Consider the following 18076-nt stretch of genomic DNA (forward strand, 5'->3'; position numbering starts at 1 on the left):
GCAAATATACAACCATGCAATGATTTAGCTTTTTTACGTGTCTACGTGTACAGCGCTGTGGTCTCTAGTGTTTTTAAATGTGCTTTATAAATAAATATTGTAGATCATTACGTGTCGTGTTTAGGCATAACATGTTTATGACAATTAAAAAAATCTTCCCCTAAAATAACACGTCAAACGTGTTTTTCAAAAAGTCACATGTGGGATTTGTGGAAGAATTAATTCAGCGTCGCTCAGCATCTTCATTCTTGCATTATGGGCAATTGTGCAGAAACTGTTTCTAATACGTTGTTATGCAGATCGTTGACAAATTTATGTTTGTAAAGTATGTGACAGTATGTGGGTGTGTTAGGGGGATTAAGTTATGGTTTTGCACTGTGGGACCATCAATAAACTCACATCATCTGTCCAATCTCCAAGGACGCTTTATATGAGATAATCCGATTTTATGCAATCTGTCAATGATGAACAGATGCGCCGTCACAACACTACGTCATGCCTTACTTTCCATCCCGTTTTCTACACACAAAAACACTATGATGGAACCACAAATCACCATAAAGGAAAACATTACAACATGCATTTGCTTTCTCTTTGCGTTTTCCACAGTATTGCAAAAACAACGTATGCATGTAATTCTATTCATGCTCACACTAACGGGGTAAATGTTTCACATATGTATGTATGTGGATGTAGTTGGACGTGAGTAATTCAGCACCGGACAGCTCCATGTGGGCGTGGTCTAAACACTCGGCGAAAAATCTCATTGGATGTCATCAACCTGGGTGGATGCACAGCGGTCATCGACGTTAAAAGAGATTATCTTGTTTTTGTCGCCATATCTTTCAGGCTGATAACAGATGGAAGAAGAGTCTGCATGTTAAAAATGACATGTAGCGTAATGCCCTGTCTGCACATCTTTCAAGAGATTTTAAAATAGAGCACAAGTGCCGATAGATAACTGCCAGCTATGAAACTACAGAACAAAACATGGAGGAACTGAATGTTGGATATTAAAGTGATATTTCAAGCAAAGCGAATGTGATGGGTACCGATGGTAGTAAGGACCAGGTAGGTCGTTTAATATAAAAGTTGAAGTGTTACCCTTTTGTTTAACCCATCTATTTCACAGAAGCCAAATTTAGTATTGGACGTTGTGGCACTCGGGCTTTCCGTAGTATATTTTTAAATTGGTAAAATCTTGGTCTCAACCAATCAGTTAACATTGAAAAATGTTCTAAACTTTAAAGCATTAAGCTTTATTGTGAGTCTTTCCTTGTTTGTTAGAGTATTCAAATTATGTTTAAATTCAATGTTAAATAAATAAAATATATATATATGCTGAACACAAATTATATTTGGAAATTGTTAAAAAAAGTTTCTATAATATTGTTAAAAATGAAATAGCACTTATTGTGAATTAATAGGGCCAATTACCCTGCTAAGAAACAGTAAGAACCATCACAGAAATTCTAATGGCTGCCATTAAAATACCATTATGACCATTATTCTTTTTCCATTATAACCATTGCAAAATTCCTCTTTGTTGTGTGTTTTGGGCATTATTCCAATACGATTTAATTGTGATCTATTGGTTACCATCTGCCAGATAACAGCCCACCATTAGTATCAATCACATAGAGACCACTTTAGTTCCCAGTTAAACCAGTATTTTACCATTAGAACTTCTATAATAATTACTATTATTCCACATGTTTCAGATTTATTGTAAATTCTCCATGTGCTCAGATAAATTTGTCATCCCATAGTTAAAACAAAAAACTGTTGTGAGCATGCTGAAAGAGTAAGTGTATTCTGAAATATGAGTAACACAGGAACCATGTAGCTTAATAATTATTTAATGACGCTGAGTTTCTCTTATCACATTTACTGCAGTATACAGGGCCAGAGGAGAATTCTCACACATCCAGATGGAGGAAATTTCTCTCCACTGTGGGTATTTCTCTGCCAGCCGCTCTCTGGCGAGTCAGCCCTCTGCAAATGGAGTCACATCGGATGATTGGTGACAAGGAACCATCCATTCCTGACCACCTGCTCTCCTCAATGCCATGCCCTGAGAAACTACGTAGGGAGTGGAGTCTCCCCACCTTCATTAACATGTTTCTGCCCGAATTCCCCCACCGCAATGTCCCAGGGCATGAACATTTTCAGGTGAGAGACCCATAGGTCAAAAGTCAAAATAAGTTTAGTTCCAAAATCTCTTTATTTTCTCATTGTCTCCTAATTGTATTATATTTTACATTGTATTTAAACCCTTAGGTCCTGGGTTACATAGCCAAAGGATCTTTTGGTCCCATTTTAAAGGTTAAAGATAAGTCAAAGCAAAAGACATATGCTGTTAAGGTAAAAACTGGATCTACACCACCAATGAAAAGTTTATCATTGATAATAGGAAAGTTATGATGAAAAATATTTTTGCATGTTAAGTCAGTTTCATGTTTTAAGGAAGAATATCATCATAGTAGCACAGTTGGTGATGTTTGTTAATGTTTGACGGATGTAGGTTATTCCGAAATCTGAGATTCTGCGCTTGGGAGTGTTGGAGCAGTCAAAAGAAGAAGTAATTGTCCAGGTGAGATTGAATGCCCAGTGCTAATATGCTAAAAAACAGTGCTTCCGGTTTCAGGTCTCTTTATCACTTTGGGTACAAGGAGAGACTAAGTTTTAAGAGATTTATCAGATTTACATTAGATGCTTCTATCCATTGCATGTAAAGAGACGGTTCACCCAAAATTGAAAATTCTGGCACCATTTAGTCATTCTCAGGTTGTTCCAAACCTGTTTAAATGTATCGGTTCTGCTGAACACAGAGGGAGATATTTTGAAGAATTCCAGATTCATGCCCCATTTAATGCGATAGTAGAGAAAATAAATACAATGGGAGTCAATGTGGGCGAGATGGTTACTGACATTCTTGCAAATATCTTCCTTTGTGTTTAGCAGAACAAATACATTTATACAGATTTGAAATGACAAGAGGGTGAGTAAATGATGACAGAATTTTCATATTTGGATGAACTATACCTCTGTTGGTTTTATCAGTAGGTACGTGTGCTTTCTGGTTATCAAACCCACTATCTTCGTGCTATGGGAACAGCCTTGTTGTCAAACCTTTGTCTTGTTGTCAAACTGTTGCCTTGCAGCGTCAGGTCCGACACCCTTTTGTTCATGACCTGAAGGATTGCTGGCAGACCCAGCGGCACATCTACATTAGTGAGTGATTCAGAACACCAGTGATTCCTTCCCCACCAGAAAGTCGATATACCCTTACACCAGGTGTCACAAGACCCTTCCCACAAAGACGTCCGTGATGTGTTTCTCTCTGGAGCTCTTGCACACTAAATTACAGCTTCATTATGATACTTATTTCTTTTTTCACAATTCTAAATCATGTTCCATATGTTTAGGAAATATTTACTACTTATAATACATAATGTAAATTATATTCAAATATTTATTTATAAAATATGCCCCACGTATATTGTTAAAACACAAACATGTATTTTTGAATCAATTAATTACGATTAATCGATTTGATAGCACTGCTCTACTTACAATTTTTGGGGGATCAGCCTATGAATGACTTACACAATGAGGAAGTATTCTTTTATTGAAACACTTTATGATTATATTGTTAAACTGATCATGTGTGGCCTGCTGTATACGTGGTATGAGATCAAGAATTTTCACGATCCCAAAGAATGAAGTCTTTATGCGGTTTATAGATTTAAAGGGAGAGTTCACGCAACAATGAACATTCAGTCATAATTTACTCACCCTCTTGACACATCTTGACTTTTTCTTCTGCAGGACTTATTTTGAAATATTTTGAAAAATGTCGCTAACCAAACAGCGACAGCACCCATTGACTTCGATTGTATGGGCACAAAACCAATGCAAGTCATTGGGTGCCATAACTGTTCAGTTCCCAACATTCTTCAAACTATCTTCTTCTGTGTTCTGCAGAAGTAAAAAAGTCATACAGGTTTGAAATGATAAAAGAATGAGCAAATGAAGACAGAATTTTCATTTTTGGGTGAACTATCATTGTGTAAAGAATGTGGTCACTCTCCATAGTACTGATTTCATGACGCTTCTTATACAACCACCTAGAATTACTTTATGCATTCCCTACTAAGGAAAGTGGCAATCTTTTCTTGTTGAGTGGACACTGGCCAGTCATACTGGATAAACATAAGTAAGACACATTTGCTATATAGAACGCGGAGCTCAAGCGAGAGAAATTGCATGTTAAAGTGATTTGACACTCTATGATATACATTGGCAGAACTGCAGTTATTTTCATTTGCTTATTAGTCACGCTTCCTGGTTGATGCCTCAAACCTCGAGTACTTTTCCTGCCCAGATTGATCTGATTTCCCAATGATCCGAACTGACTTTGTGCATGTGAATGTCCTCTTTCCACTATGATGTTCACCCCTTCAATGCTTTCTCCTGGCTAAAATGTTACTGTCATCATGGACCTGCACATGTTCCTTTTTTCATTATGCGTGACAACTCTCAGTCAAGATCACTATTGAAAGACCAAAGACTTTAAGCTCCAGATCCTCTTTTCCTACAAAGAATGTTGTGTGCTTATTTTGACTGTGATGTTTTTCCCGTTCTTAGTCTGTACTATATGTTTGTGTGTGAGTTGTGTTTAAAACAGATGCTCCTGATGTAGTATGAATCATCTCCCAAAATGACAGATTTTCCCTGCGTATACTTGCTCTTTCTGTGTATTAGTTGTTTTTATGTGTGGAGTGTTGGAAGTGAACAGTTGGGCACTGTTGAAATGATTTGATTCGGTTTATTCTCTCTCTAGTGTGTGAATACTTCAGCACGGGAGATTTGTACACATACTGGGTGATGATTGGTCAGTTTGGAGAGGATGTGGTGAAAGTCTTTGCCGCTGAAATGGGTTCTGCATTGGGTAAGAACTGGATTTAATTGAATTTACATCTGGGTTTCCTGTACAGCAGCAGCAAAGTGTAATTTATGTGTCACCATTGTTTCCAAATATAAAAATAATTACAGCTCATTTCTAAATTTTTTCTTCATTTGGTTAACAAACAATTCTGCCCAAAACTCAAGCTGCAATGTTTAATATTTTTAAGGGAATGAACACATTGTTTATGTATTAATGACGTTTCTGTCTTTGCATGTTTATCTCTGATAGCATTTTTCACGTTACAAAAAGACACAAAGGGGAAATTTAGGGGTAATTTACTAAAAAGTTAATTAATTCATTTAATTCATCTGAAATGTAAAAAAAAACGGTGGAGCTTGGGGGATTTTATTACGTAAATCAAACTTATACCCAATGTTTTTTACATTTCATTGCTAATTTAATTGCAAAATGAATTAAAAGGCTTGTTAATATATATTGTAAACTACATTATATAGGAATATTTGTTTATTTTATTGTAATGTGTAGTACGCTTTTTGCAGGCTTCCTTCATGACTGTGCGATCATCCATCGTGATGTAAAGGTATGGACTTATGGTAGCTAGTAAATATTCACCCTGCAACCAATGTGTCATATTAAAAAATGTATGTGTACTGCAAAATATCTTAACCCAAAAATGTCTCAATTATATTTACATTTAAATAGATGGAAAATGTCCTCCTGACAGATCAAGGTAAGACAGACTGTTTTTATACCCTCCAGTAGAGGGCAGTATATGTCTTATTTTTGTCATAAAAACGTGGAATATTCCAGAACATCTAGATAGAATAGAAGATTAGTAGAAGCATGAGAGACATTATTATGAAAAGCAATACAATGTTACATTTTAAATCGAGTGTATTTCAAATGAAATATGTTTGTTTGTTATTTTAGCAATCATCTCAATATTTCCTGCCAAAGCAAAATGTCAAAATTTAAATGTCACTACAACAAACAACACAATGCTACATATAGTATAGCCACAATAAAAATCCATGATCATTAAGAACTATGTGAAGACATAATCAAAAGATATATAATTAGCTTCTTTATATCCCTTGTGCTTTTTACAGGTCACCTACGACTGGCTGACTTTGGATTATCCCGCCGTCTTGAGCGTGGAGGAAGGGCCTTTACTATATGTGGAACAATCCAGTACATGGGTAAATCTATAGTAAAAAAGGAAATGCAAACAAATAAAAAATCAACTTGAATTATTATTGGAATAACATTGTCACCTGACTCATAAATTATATTTATGTCTTGGCTAATGCGAAGATGTTTATATGTTCAGTAATGTCTTTACTGTAAACAAGATTATGAATGTACCTCTATTTGTACAGCTCCTGAAGTTCTTAGTGGTGGCCCCTATAACCACGCTGCCGATTGGTGGTCTCTCGGGATTCTTCTTTTTGCATTGGCCACTGGCAAGGTGAGGTCAGATGCATGTGAATGCTATAATGTCTAGAACATGCTTAATACAATAGTGGATGATGCCCTAGGGGCACATTTGAAGAGATGCATTATAATTGGACATTCAACATTAGTGTTTTTGCATGTGTAACCCTAAATTTAAATCTAAATTTATTTTGTTTACTTTTCTGCCAAGTCATTCTAAACATGCCCCTCCCATTCCTTCTCAGTTTCCTGTGTATCCAGAGTCAGACCACTGCAGCATGCTGAGGAGGGTCCGTAGCTTCCCCTACGAGATGCCAAAACACTTCTCTCCTCCTTTTGCTCTCCTGCTCACAGAGGTGACAGCTAAACTCCTGTTGCTGAAGGTTTTTTTGCCCAAAATGTATTCCCCTTGAGGCCAATGCTTAACAACAAGATCTGGAGAAAATGTTATCGTCTGTGTGTTTCGTAGCGCAAGAGATTTAATGGAGTTCTGGTTTATGCTCATTCAAGGATTGATTTTGTCTCAGTAGTTTCTTATAAAATGGCTGAAAATCAAAAGGGGAAATAAAAAGTGTTTTATTGACATATAGAACCATAATGGAAAGCATATGTAGATAAGATATTTTGATGTGTTGAATAGATAAAAGTGTCATTTTATGTAGTTAGTTTAACTTTAAATATATTTTTAATTTATCAATGTCATCTGAAATCAAACCCTCTCCCAGCTTCTTTGTAAGACACCGACACGTCGCCTTCGGACACTGGACCGCTTCAAGCGCCAAACCTTTTTCCACGGCACGCCGTTTGATTCCCATCTGCTCCAAAAGACCCCAATGGAGCTGATCCTTGAGCTGAAGAACCGGCCCGACCGCCCTGCCAAAGCCCGTCGAGGCCTGACTCTAGAACCATTTCCCAACTTCGACTGTGACTTCCTTTTAAGCTCGCCGTGCACACTTATGACTTCAGACCTGTCACCAACGCTAGCCAACATGGAGCGTGTTGAAGCACTTATGCAAAGCCATGATGTACCCCAAGACGATGCTTCCAAAAGAGAGGTTTTTGTTTAAGTGCCAGAGAGACACCAGTAAGTTATTCCACGTATGCATTTGAGTGATGCTCTCATCCAAAGTGACTTAAAGTCTATACAAGGTATATGTTTTACCAATATGTGTTTTGTGCACAGTGCTCTACAAGTTGAGCAACAGAGACATTTAAGACTCAGTCAGGAGTCACGATGTCACAAACATGCATAAAAGCTCACATTCATCTGGGTAAGACATGGTACAAGATGGGAATGTAAATAGTTAATGAAAGAGGATTAGATGAAGGGGTATTTGTTGTGTATTTCATTTTTATTGCGACGGTTTAGCGCAACACTAAATTCCTTACAGTTTGTTGAGACTTTTTGTGAAATGTGGTTCATAGTTTGTCATACAATTTGACTGTTTTGTAAACCAACACTGCAGTTTATTTCAATAACAACCATTTATGAAGTTTATAATGTTAAAATGTTTTATAAATTTATCAAGACAAACCCTCAGGGAAAACTCTTAAGTCTCTGATACTCTGTAATACAAAACCCCTTTTGAGAAAGCCAGTTTATTGGTTATGAGTAAAACGTTGATACCTCCAAAGTGAATACATGTAGTTTTATGTCATAACGTGCTTGGTTTTGCACTTCCATGTAAGCACACATAAAACATCTATGGAAAATGTTTTTTATCCTTATAAAAAGAAGTGTTTATATATGTTTTACTTATTTTCCTAATGTTTTTACTGCTGTTTTAGCCGAAGTTGAGGCCCTGGTTGAATCTATGTTGAGGTTAACCTTGTCTTGTTTAGATAGAGACAGTTCTCATATTCCTGCTGATTCTTGCCTGAAATCACTGGTCCTTTTATAAAAGGATATAACATGTTTAGCAAATTCAGAATACAAAATAAATGTTGAATTATTTCTCAACAAAATGCATATAATGCAAGTTGTCATAATGTTCTGTGGCCAGTTCCTTTATGAATGTCTCAATAATGACTTGCTGACGTTAATGCAAAAAATGTAAACATCACAACACCAGGTACAGATGTGAACTAGCTGAGCGGTCAGTTTGAGGGGTCAGTTTGTAATTGATATGGGGTCATTTCAAAAGCTCCGCCCACCAGTGCAAACAGTGCCGCTGTGTCAGCTCCAGCCTATATTAAGCTACAATCTCTCTTCTTTATAAAGATAGCCATTATAATCTCATATTGTTTTTTAGGCTTAGCTGTAGTAGACACCACGATTACTAATAAATAGTTGAGATTTGTTCTCTAAAAATATAAAAAGTATTGTGAATGAAACAGGACTTAAATAGCACATATTTAATACGGCCATGATATTTCCATGATAGGATACAAAAAATAAAGAGTTGTTGTAATGTCAATTCTTTTGAATGTTGTCAAAATAATTCATATGTAAGTGATAATTTTGCTTCAAAAAAGAGATTCATATTTTTAAAGAGGTCACGTTGCATCCTTTTATTTGTTTGACTAGTTGGCTATAAATTGAATATCCTTTTGTTTTCACCTCTATATTTCTCAAATGCCTACGTGCCGTTACGATGCACCTCAGCCATGGGATCGTCCAGCGCGATGATGACACTAACCATGACGTGCAAGGTCACTTTATAGCCTTATGAATATTCACTTACATCACAATAAGGCCCTGCCCATGGCCACGCCCCCAAAGTGGGCTGAGTTTTCAGAGCGGTCACGTCGCGTTGCGGCATTAAAACGGGAGGCTGTCGACAGAAGTACATCCTTTGCATCACTCATCGCATAAACAGGTAAAATCTACATTTCTTTCTTAACAAAAATGATAACAAATTCTAGTTATATCTGACTTAAGTAACAACAATGTAATTTATTTTTGCACACAAAAGAAAACAAAAAACAATTTGTTATTTTAGTTCTAACGTGATATATAAAATGTTATAATGCTGAAAAATGCTATTTGATTTACCTCAGATAATCGGAAGTAATTCAATCTTTATCATTCGACAGGTGGTTGTCACAGTTAACTAACATTAGGCCTTGTCTAATATGATACAGTATTTATTTTATAAGACGTATGTTTGTCAAGTCAGAATTCAGCTATACTTACACAAAGTGTGTTATTTCGGCGTATATGGTTCAATTGTAAGCCTTTAGAAAACAATGCAAATATCTGTAAAGACTAACATTAGCATGTTGACATTCCTGGCATTCAATGTCACCCTGAGCACGGGTTAAGCTATCACCGTCATCCTCTCTCTTCCGCATATTTTGGGATGCAACCTAAGAGCCAGGAGAAAACAGACAAACCTAAACCGTGTAGCTACGTTTAATTCGCACAATAAATAAATAAAGACCCATTCTAGAGACCGTAAAGCATCAGGGATGCGACAGATGTCTGCGGAAGGGTGTGTGGTGAATCTGCACGTACTGCGCAATGACCATTTCCTCCATCAGTGTAGCTTAGCCTAGCTTCACGTAACGTTACTTAAAACCACGATCTCGACAAGAATGTACATTCACGGAAGATTGTACATCAAATGAAAGAGTCGTCAAGTCTTTATCGGCAGGCTACGTTATTTCTCGACGCTCCAATAAAATTCAACCAGACGCGGGACGTAATGGGAGCGTAGCTGCGGTCGCTATTGCGTCACTCGCGTGAATCAAGCGGTGCTCTCATCCTCTGGTGCATACGTGCTGAAGCTGATGTCTCTCTCTCTGATGACACGTACAGCAGTGATGACGCCATGGGTTAGCCATATGCGGGTTACGGGTTAAACGACCTAAGCTCATGATCAAGACTTTATGCACAGCAAATGTAATTTACAGTTATCTTAACCCATAAGCCCAATATTTCTGTATATTTGTAAATATTATCTTCTTTTTTATTAACTTTTGCGTTTTTCTTGGCGTGACAGCACCTATTTAAAGATGAGACACAACCATAATAAATCATGTGATCCGTTTTTAGTCCTGTTGACACAATAAGCACAGTGTGACATGTATGGACTGTGGTAAGAAAAATCTCTTCTAGCAAAAACATAAACGCAGAAGAAAAAGCGTCTGGTCATTGTTGTGCGCTGGGGGAGGGTTTGACCCCAACATGATGCAGTGCAGAAGAACAGATCTCATCATAGGGATGCACATTGGATCAATCATCCATCACTTCTGCCTCAACCATTTTTTATCACTAGCATATTTTACAAGGACATTCATGCCTCCAGCAAATACTCTGAAGCATTTTTTGATAATAGATTAAGGAATAAATAATGACATTTATAATAAGACTGCATTACCCTGTGGAAAAACACAGCATATGTTGGGTTAGGTATGTTTTGATGTGGGTTTGACCATCTTAAACCAGCTAAGGAACAGCACATGACCAGCGCAAACCAGCATCAAAACATTCCAAACCAGTTTATGCTGTTTTTTCATCAGGGTATCAGCTCAGTGTTCAGTATTTGACGACGACGTTGTGTCGTCATTCACCTGTGTTTCTAAAGCTTCCTATTCCTCTTGTTTATAAATTTAGAAGATTTATTGCAATTCTGTGCACTGTTTAATCGGGTACATGATGTCACTGATCTTGAGTAGGGGGGTTGTTGGTCTTTTTTACGCCCATAATTGATTATAGACTGGATTCATTTAGCTATATTTAGCCTTGAATCCAAGGATCATACTAGATGAATGCCTTCTTAACATCTATTTAATCCACTCTGTGATTTGTTTAAAATACCTTAATGAATTAAGGCTGTTACTAATCCTACATAACACAGAAGTGCATCCATTTCAATTTAAATAACCGATGTTGAATTATAACTGGAATGTGCGTTTTTGGATGGTGGTTGATGATTATTCAGCTGCGACATACCATTGAGTAAATTTTATGCTAAATACTTATATAATAAATAATATTATAATATTAAATTATATAATTAATAAACCCATATTATTATTACTGTACCTAATATAAGATTATATCAAAAATTGGGCTTTTAGATATTATAGTGACTTTTTTAAAATATTGAGCATGGAGACAAAAAATAAATATTTTTTCTTGAATAGATAAAACAAACTGTACATTACTGTATGCGCCACTTGTTAAGCTAAATGCATTCATTATTTATTTTGGTAAATTGTTATTGTATTATTTGTTAGCATGTTTACTTTTTTCAAGATGCAATACCCTTTTATTTCTGGAAACAATGAAATTTGCACCCAGAGGCTAATCCATGCTGAAGCAATTTCACATGCATGGCTGAGGTTTACCTTGTGTTGCAGACAATGGTCGGGAAAGGTCACTCAGACCTTGGTCATTACTGTGGGTCACAGACTGTGGTCACACATCAAAATGACCTCCATCTGCCCTTTGCTGGTAACACAATATCATTGAAATGAAACAATACCAATAGTAATGCTATCTGGCTGTTAACATGTATTATTCATGTTACATTCGTGAACGAATCGTTCTTTTTGTACACTAGTTAGTTATTTTATTCCATTAATACATTTTAGTAAGATAGAAATATAGCTTCATTAAATCAATCCTTTTATGTATTAAGGTTAGGTCTTGCCTGTACTGTACTGGATGTTTGAGGTATTTGAGGCAATGCTTGAACTAGTCTGTGTTTAGATAAGAGTGCCCCCGTCTGTGCTTTATATCCACAAAGGGTAGCCAGTTTGTTCCGGTTTTGGTTCATTCCATTCAACACAGATGTAGGGGTGCACTGAAAAACAAAGTGTGATAGTGAAATATTATATTGATATCTTATATTCAGACAAAAGAGATGTAGTCAAGCAAATAACTCAGCTATCACTAGGGAAAATGGATATATAACTGATATATATTGTCAATATAGGACACAGACAGCAGCAGGAACAGTTGAGGCATGTCTAATGTATAATGACAGCAGAGATTAAAGGAGTATCATTGCATAACCCCGTCTGAGTGAGATGTGCTGAGCGTTGGCTTTTGTCAGCGGTTATTATGCAATCCAGCCGTGCCATGAGGGAGAGTGGGAGGAATTTTAACCAAACCGTTTTTGATGCCATGATAATGGGACACATTTTTGTTTATCCGTAGCCAGCAGTGGCGTTACCAGGAGACCGTTGTTGTCGAGTCATTGTTTGATTTAGTTTCCTCGGATAAAAGCTTTCTAAGCTTTAGGGAGCACTGCCTGTTTCCCAAGCGAGTCATGATTTGGTTTCCAAATTAAGAACCAATGTGGTATAGATTTCTATGTATATGGTTGCATATATCTTTTTTTTTTACATTATGTATATTTGCAGGCGCACTCTAAAACACATTGTTTTGCTAATGACTGTGCCCAACTGTACACTATGTTTTGTAATATTAAATTCTAAGGTTTACAACATGTGTCTGCAGGTCTCTTTGAGCTTCAGAAATCATGACGCACCAGTATCCCGCTCTCACGACCGAGCAGAAGAAAGAGCTGCAGGAGATCGCTCAGCGTATCGTAGCTCCCGGAAAGGGCATCCTGGCTGCAGATGAATCCACTGGTCTGTTTGGGTTACATTCAAAATAACAAAACAAATACTGTCCGATGGTACCCTTAACACAAGCATTCATCTTTCAGGTAGCATGGCTAAGCGGTTGAACCCCATCGGTGTTGAGAACACAGAGGAGAACCGTCGTCTGTATCGCCAGCTCCTCTTCTCAGCTGACGAGCGCATTGACAAGTGCATCGGCGGTGTCATCTTCTTTCACGAGACCCTGTATCAGAACGCAGATGATGGCACCAACTTCGCCCAACTGATTAAGGACAGGGGAATGGTTGTGGGCATCAAGGTACAAGGCTGTTTTATTAATTTGATTTAGTTTGACTTAAAGTGAACTCTGATGTAGTGTATACATCATATAGTATTAGGGTGGTCAAACGATTAATCACAATTAATCGCATCCAGAATAAAAGTTGTGTTTACATAGGGTTGGGACCATATATCTTGCAATTCTTATGGTCAGTTTCTCAATAAATTACAGTTAAATGCCGCCACATCCGAAAGCCAGAGGGCACTCTCGCGCAGAAACTCTGAATTTGTTACACAGAAGAAGAACGATTTACACATATAATTTGAGGGAATGCCAATGGTCATATTTTATTGCTGTTCTTCAAACATTTTTAGATTTTTTCATGATTATGAAGTATATTTATAATAGGAATGGGCATTTAAAGCAAAAATAATATTCGAAGATCGATGAGAACTATTCGAAGATTATTCGAAATTCGCACCCCTCCTCCCATTTAAGCTTTAAATCCGTGACGACACACTGCTTTAATTATAATGGAATATGCAATCTTAAATAAAGCCATGCATTAAGATAACGCGCTGAAACATTAATATATTAACAACCGAATGACGGCACTTATTAACAGTACGTCGATCAGCATCAACCGCTCCTAATGCTAGAACATTTCCTTGTAAAATATGAGTATGCACATTTATACCAACTAAAAAACAGCAGTGTGGTTGATCAAGGAAAATATTATAAAGCCATAAAGATTTTAGACCTGACTTAAAACGTGTTAAAACATATTAACCGAATGACGGCATTAATTAACAGTCCGGAACGATTTCATGAAAACATGAAAAGGTTTCTCCAGTCTGGCAGTGATCGTTTTTCTAGACTAACAGTAAACTCGGGCTGTACAAACTCCATACGATTTTTAAAGCCCTCTCTCCGACAAAGCCGATCGGAAGCACATTCTTAGCGATCATCTTAGTAATTAGAGCCATTATTTGCTCTGCCCGTCTGGCATCCAAATTGGTTGGTGTAACCATAAAACTAGCAACTGATTGCTGACCTGTGGATGGACCTGCTGGGTGCTTCACCCTCAAATGATTGTGCATAGTAGTTGTTGATCCATGATTAGCCAGCTTTGCATTGCAGAGTTTGCACTGCACTTTATTCTCATTCATTTTATTAAAGGACCCCACACAGAACTCATTTTTGACACCTTCTCAATTTATCCTATCCGTTATGCGACACTACAGTGTGCGTAACTTCGTTAACAATTGTTGTGAGAAAATGATTTCCTCTATTGTCTCTTGATTGACAGCCTTTAGGTTTAAGGTGCGTCGTTATTGGCAGCGCCACCCTTTGGTTACATGAGCACGTTACGTGTGAAAACACTGCGATTTTTTTAAAGATCGCACACACTATTCGAAATTCTATAATTAAAAAACTAATCGAATATTCGAAATTCATGACTCATCCCTAATTTATAATGATGTTTTTTGATACGTGTTCCTTTCCAAATGCATGTTATAAACAACTCAATCACTTAGATTGTTAGATTTCTTACTTATCAAAGAGCCATAGTACACGGAAGAGCTGTGCATAAAGCACAAAATCCAAGCCGATTTCAGAATCGACCTAGACAGGTATAATTTGTGTGTAACTGTGCATATTAAGTTTGTATTTATAAACTAATACACTTATACATACATGTTTATTGATTTAGGAATAAAGTATTTATCAATATTTACCAATAGTTTAAATTATAGATTTTTCTGAAATATGTGGATGTTCATGAATAAAAAATGAATATGCATACTACACAGACATATATTATGTGAACACAATTTTTTTTTCTGGGTGTGATTAATCACGATTAATCGTTTGACAGCCCTGTAAAGTATGTTTGCCAATTGCCACACAATACGTTTTTACTTGATATAAATACAAAAAATATATCTGTAGGTATATTTAGAAAATGTTCCTCAATGTAAGTGGTTTTCATGTAAAAAATGAGCCACTGGTATCTATTGAAACCCCAGTAGCTCTTAGCTAGTATTGTATATCAGTACTTATCAGGAGAAAAGAATAGAGTTCATAAATAACTCAGCAGGTAGAGGATTAGGATGAGATTATCAGGTTAAAGGCAGTCAGTCATGTTTGCTTCAAACTCTGTATGTATTCAAGGCTTCTATAGCCAGGTTTGCTAAATAGATTATTGTGCTATTTAGCCTTTTTTTCGCTTTTACAGTGCAACACTGTTTTCTTAATCATAACTATGTTCTGTATTTTTTTTTATATTTTTCACAAAGGATTTGTTAGTGCTAATATGGCTGTTTGATTCTTATAAAAGCTCTTCTCCTTATTATCAGGTTGACAAGGGTGTCGTCCCTCTGGCGGGAACAAATGGCGAGACCACAACACAGGGTACACAGATGGAACGTTTACTGCCACATTGATAAAAATAATGACAAATTTGCAAGTTGTTTTTGTTAATTCTAGCTCTGTTTATCTTTAGGGCTCGATGGCCTGTCAGAACGCTGTGCTCAGTATAAGAAAGATGGTGCCGACTTCGCCAAGTGGCGCTCTGTGCTGAAAATCAGCGAGACCACACCCTCAGAGTTGGCCATCATGGAGAATGCCAACGTCCTGGCCCGCTACGCCAGCATCTGCCAGCAGGTGAGCTCCTTAATACCCACACAAATACAACTTTGTGTTAATCTCACAGGCAGGACCTCATAAAATAAAACTGTCAAAGTGAATAAAGTGTGTTTTATCTGTGTGTATATATAAATATATGAGTGTTTTGTCGTAGGTCAATTTAATGAACTGATAACACATTTAAGCTGTAAAGGTGTGATGTCTTTACAAGCTCTTTGAAAAGTCTTGGTTTGTCTTTTCAGAATGGCATTGTGCCCATTGTGGAGCCTGAGATTTTGCCCGATGGCGACCATGACTTGAAGCGCTGCCAGTATGTAACAGAAAAGGTACATGAAAAGACTGGGATGGAGTATTGCAGTTAATTATACCTGACAACAAGGCAGATGCAGCTACGCTCAGCATCTAACCACCGTTTCCCATGTATCTCCAGGTCCTTGCTGCCTGTTACAAAGCCCTGTCTGATCATCACGTTTATCTGGAGGGTACTCTTCTCAAACCCAACATGGTGACCGCTGGACACTCCTGCCCTACCAAATTCAGCAATCAGGAGATTGCCATGGCAACAGTGACAGCGCTGCGCCGCACTGTTCCCCCCGCAGTAACAGGTTAGTCGCACTTCAAAAGTCAGTAAAGTTTCTTGCAATCTATATGTGGTGAGGTCAGAATACTAAACATCTCCATAATTCGTTTCGAAACGCCCAGGTGTGACGTTCCTCTCTGGAGGCCAGAGTGAGGAAGAGGCCTCCGTTAACCTGAACGCCATCAACACCTGCCCTCTGAACAAACCCTGGGCCCTCACCTTCTCTTACGGTCGTGCCCTGCAGGCTTCTGCCCTTAACGCCTGGCGTGGAGCCAAAGAAAATGAGAAAGCGGCCACAGAGGAGTTTATCAAACGTGCCATGGTCAGTTTTTTAAATCCTTTCTTATAATTTATAGACTCCTGAATTAATCATACTAAATAAATATATTAAATTGACAGTCCTAGTGGACTTATTCACATTAATGTTAGATTCAATTGGATAGCAGATACAGTATCTGATGAATTTGTGAGGAAGTAATTGTCACATCAATGGTCTGCAGTCTTTGTTTTGCAATTAAACCTAAACTGACCTTTTTAATTTTTCAGGTTAATGGTTTGGCTGCTCAGGGCAAGTATGTCTCCACTGGAACTGGTGGAGCGGCGGGACAGTCCCTTTACGTGGCCAACCATGCCTACTGAACAACCTGCATAGCAACGTTCCAGCTTCCGCCAGCCGATAGTATAGTGAACAGCTGCTAACCTTCCTGTCACCAATCAATCACAGGCCTGCGCTGTCTTCTGTACTTTAGGGTTGTCCTTGCAATGTCTCATATTGTAACTATTTAAAATATATTAAACTTTAGAAACGTGAGTTAAAGAAAGTAACGCAGGGGATTAAAATGATTATTTTTTAAAAGTTCTGTGGATGGTTTCATGCTATGATTATAGAGACAGTATTTTTGTGGACCTGTAGCTGGTTTAAGTTATGTATGTATATTTGATTCTGCCTTTTTTCCAACATCATTCCAATTTAGGCACCAGCTGCTCTAGTTGACTCTTCACATTCCTTTTCAGTGCAGTATGTATTCATAGTAAAGACTTTGTGTCTTGTGTGGATGACATAGTGCTGGAGTCGGTGTTGGTTTAAATTTGTAGGAAAGAAACAGAGAAATATATATATATATAATTGCACAGTAGTCTTGTATTAAATACTGGCAGCATGACAGCAAGGTTAATGTGATTAGCTCCACTAGACATTCAGAAATATTATTTTGTGTTGTGTTCACATTTAATATGAATGTATTGTCTGGGCTGTGCGCATACTGTTCAAAAGATTTAATATAAAATACTAACAATATTAGTTTAAAAACATGGGATTTATTTTGAAATTGTGCTCTGTTGTGATTGTGTGCTTGACTGTTCCATGCTGTTCCTCTCCTCCCCTTATTTGTGACACAGTGCAACATAAATAATTAGATTTTATTGGCTGTAAACGGAGTGGCGGACCAAACTGTGGCGCTTCTGGGGAGGGGAGCAGTCACTGCTCTGTTGACAAAAATATGATATTGTGGTGTGATATTGTTCTCTAAGCACTTTGTGTGTCAAATAGTAACAATTAAAATAAAATAATAAAAACCTCAGATCCTGTTCATTATTATTCTTGCAGCTAACAGCGTGATATTATGGGCTTATTTTCGAAAATCTATAAAAAAAATACATTTTTAATTTAAAAAATAAACAATAT

At 37.3% G+C, this 18076-nt stretch overlaps 2 protein-coding genes across 2 annotated transcripts; both read left to right on the top strand.

Annotated features, from left to right (window-relative positions):
* Window positions 1-810: 810 nt before the first annotated feature.
* Window positions 811-8284, top strand: rskrb (ribosomal protein S6 kinase related b). The gene is made up of 12 exons (XM_056730294.1): window positions 811-1071; window positions 1897-2172; window positions 2281-2364; window positions 2525-2593; window positions 3165-3234; window positions 4847-4954; window positions 5473-5513; window positions 5636-5663; window positions 6043-6132; window positions 6313-6401; window positions 6613-6723; window positions 7093-8284. Exons 1-12 carry the CDS (start codon window positions 1045-1047, stop codon window positions 7432-7434), a joined length of 1335 nt encoding a protein of 444 aa, XP_056586272.1. The 5' UTR covers window positions 811-1044; the 3' UTR covers window positions 7435-8284.
* Window positions 8285-9069: 785 nt separating this feature from the next.
* aldocb (aldolase C, fructose-bisphosphate, b) lies at window positions 9070-17972 on the top strand. The gene is made up of 9 exons (XM_056730930.1): window positions 9070-9186; window positions 12780-12913; window positions 12991-13202; window positions 15524-15578; window positions 15670-15830; window positions 16055-16138; window positions 16243-16417; window positions 16515-16714; window positions 16939-17972. Exons 2-9 carry the CDS (start codon window positions 12802-12804, stop codon window positions 17029-17031), a joined length of 1092 nt encoding a protein of 363 aa, XP_056586908.1. The 5' UTR covers window positions 9070-9186; window positions 12780-12801; the 3' UTR covers window positions 17032-17972.
* The last annotated feature ends 104 nt before the right edge of the window (window positions 17973-18076 follow it).

Source organism: Triplophysa dalaica, chromosome 19, assembly GCF_015846415.1.
Source record: "Triplophysa dalaica isolate WHDGS20190420 chromosome 19, ASM1584641v1, whole genome shotgun sequence".
In the NCBI taxonomy this organism is placed as follows: Eukaryota; Metazoa; Chordata; class Actinopteri; order Cypriniformes; family Nemacheilidae; genus Triplophysa; species Triplophysa dalaica.

Excerpts from the sequence above, each read along its gene's own strand:
- rskrb (XM_056730294.1), top strand. The coding sequence starts at position 1,045 with ATGGGTACCGATGGTAGTAAGGACCAG. Across the intron at positions 2,173-2,280 it reads CAGGGCATGAACATTTTCAG|GTCCTGGGTTACATAGCCAA; the intron begins GTGAGAGACCCA and ends TTAAACCCTTAG. Across the intron at positions 2,594-3,164 it reads AAGAAGAAGTAATTGTCCAG|CGTCAGGTCCGACACCCTTT; the intron begins GTGAGATTGAAT and ends GTTGCCTTGCAG.
- aldocb (XM_056730930.1), top strand. The coding sequence starts at position 12,802 with ATGACGCACCAGTATCCCGCTCTCACGACCGAGCAGAAGAAAGAGCTG. Across the intron at positions 12,914-12,990 it reads GGCTGCAGATGAATCCACTG|GTAGCATGGCTAAGCGGTTG; the intron begins GTCTGTTTGGGT and ends TTCATCTTTCAG. Across the intron at positions 16,418-16,514 it reads TGTTCCCCCCGCAGTAACAG|GTGTGACGTTCCTCTCTGGA; the intron begins GTTAGTCGCACT and ends CGAAACGCCCAG.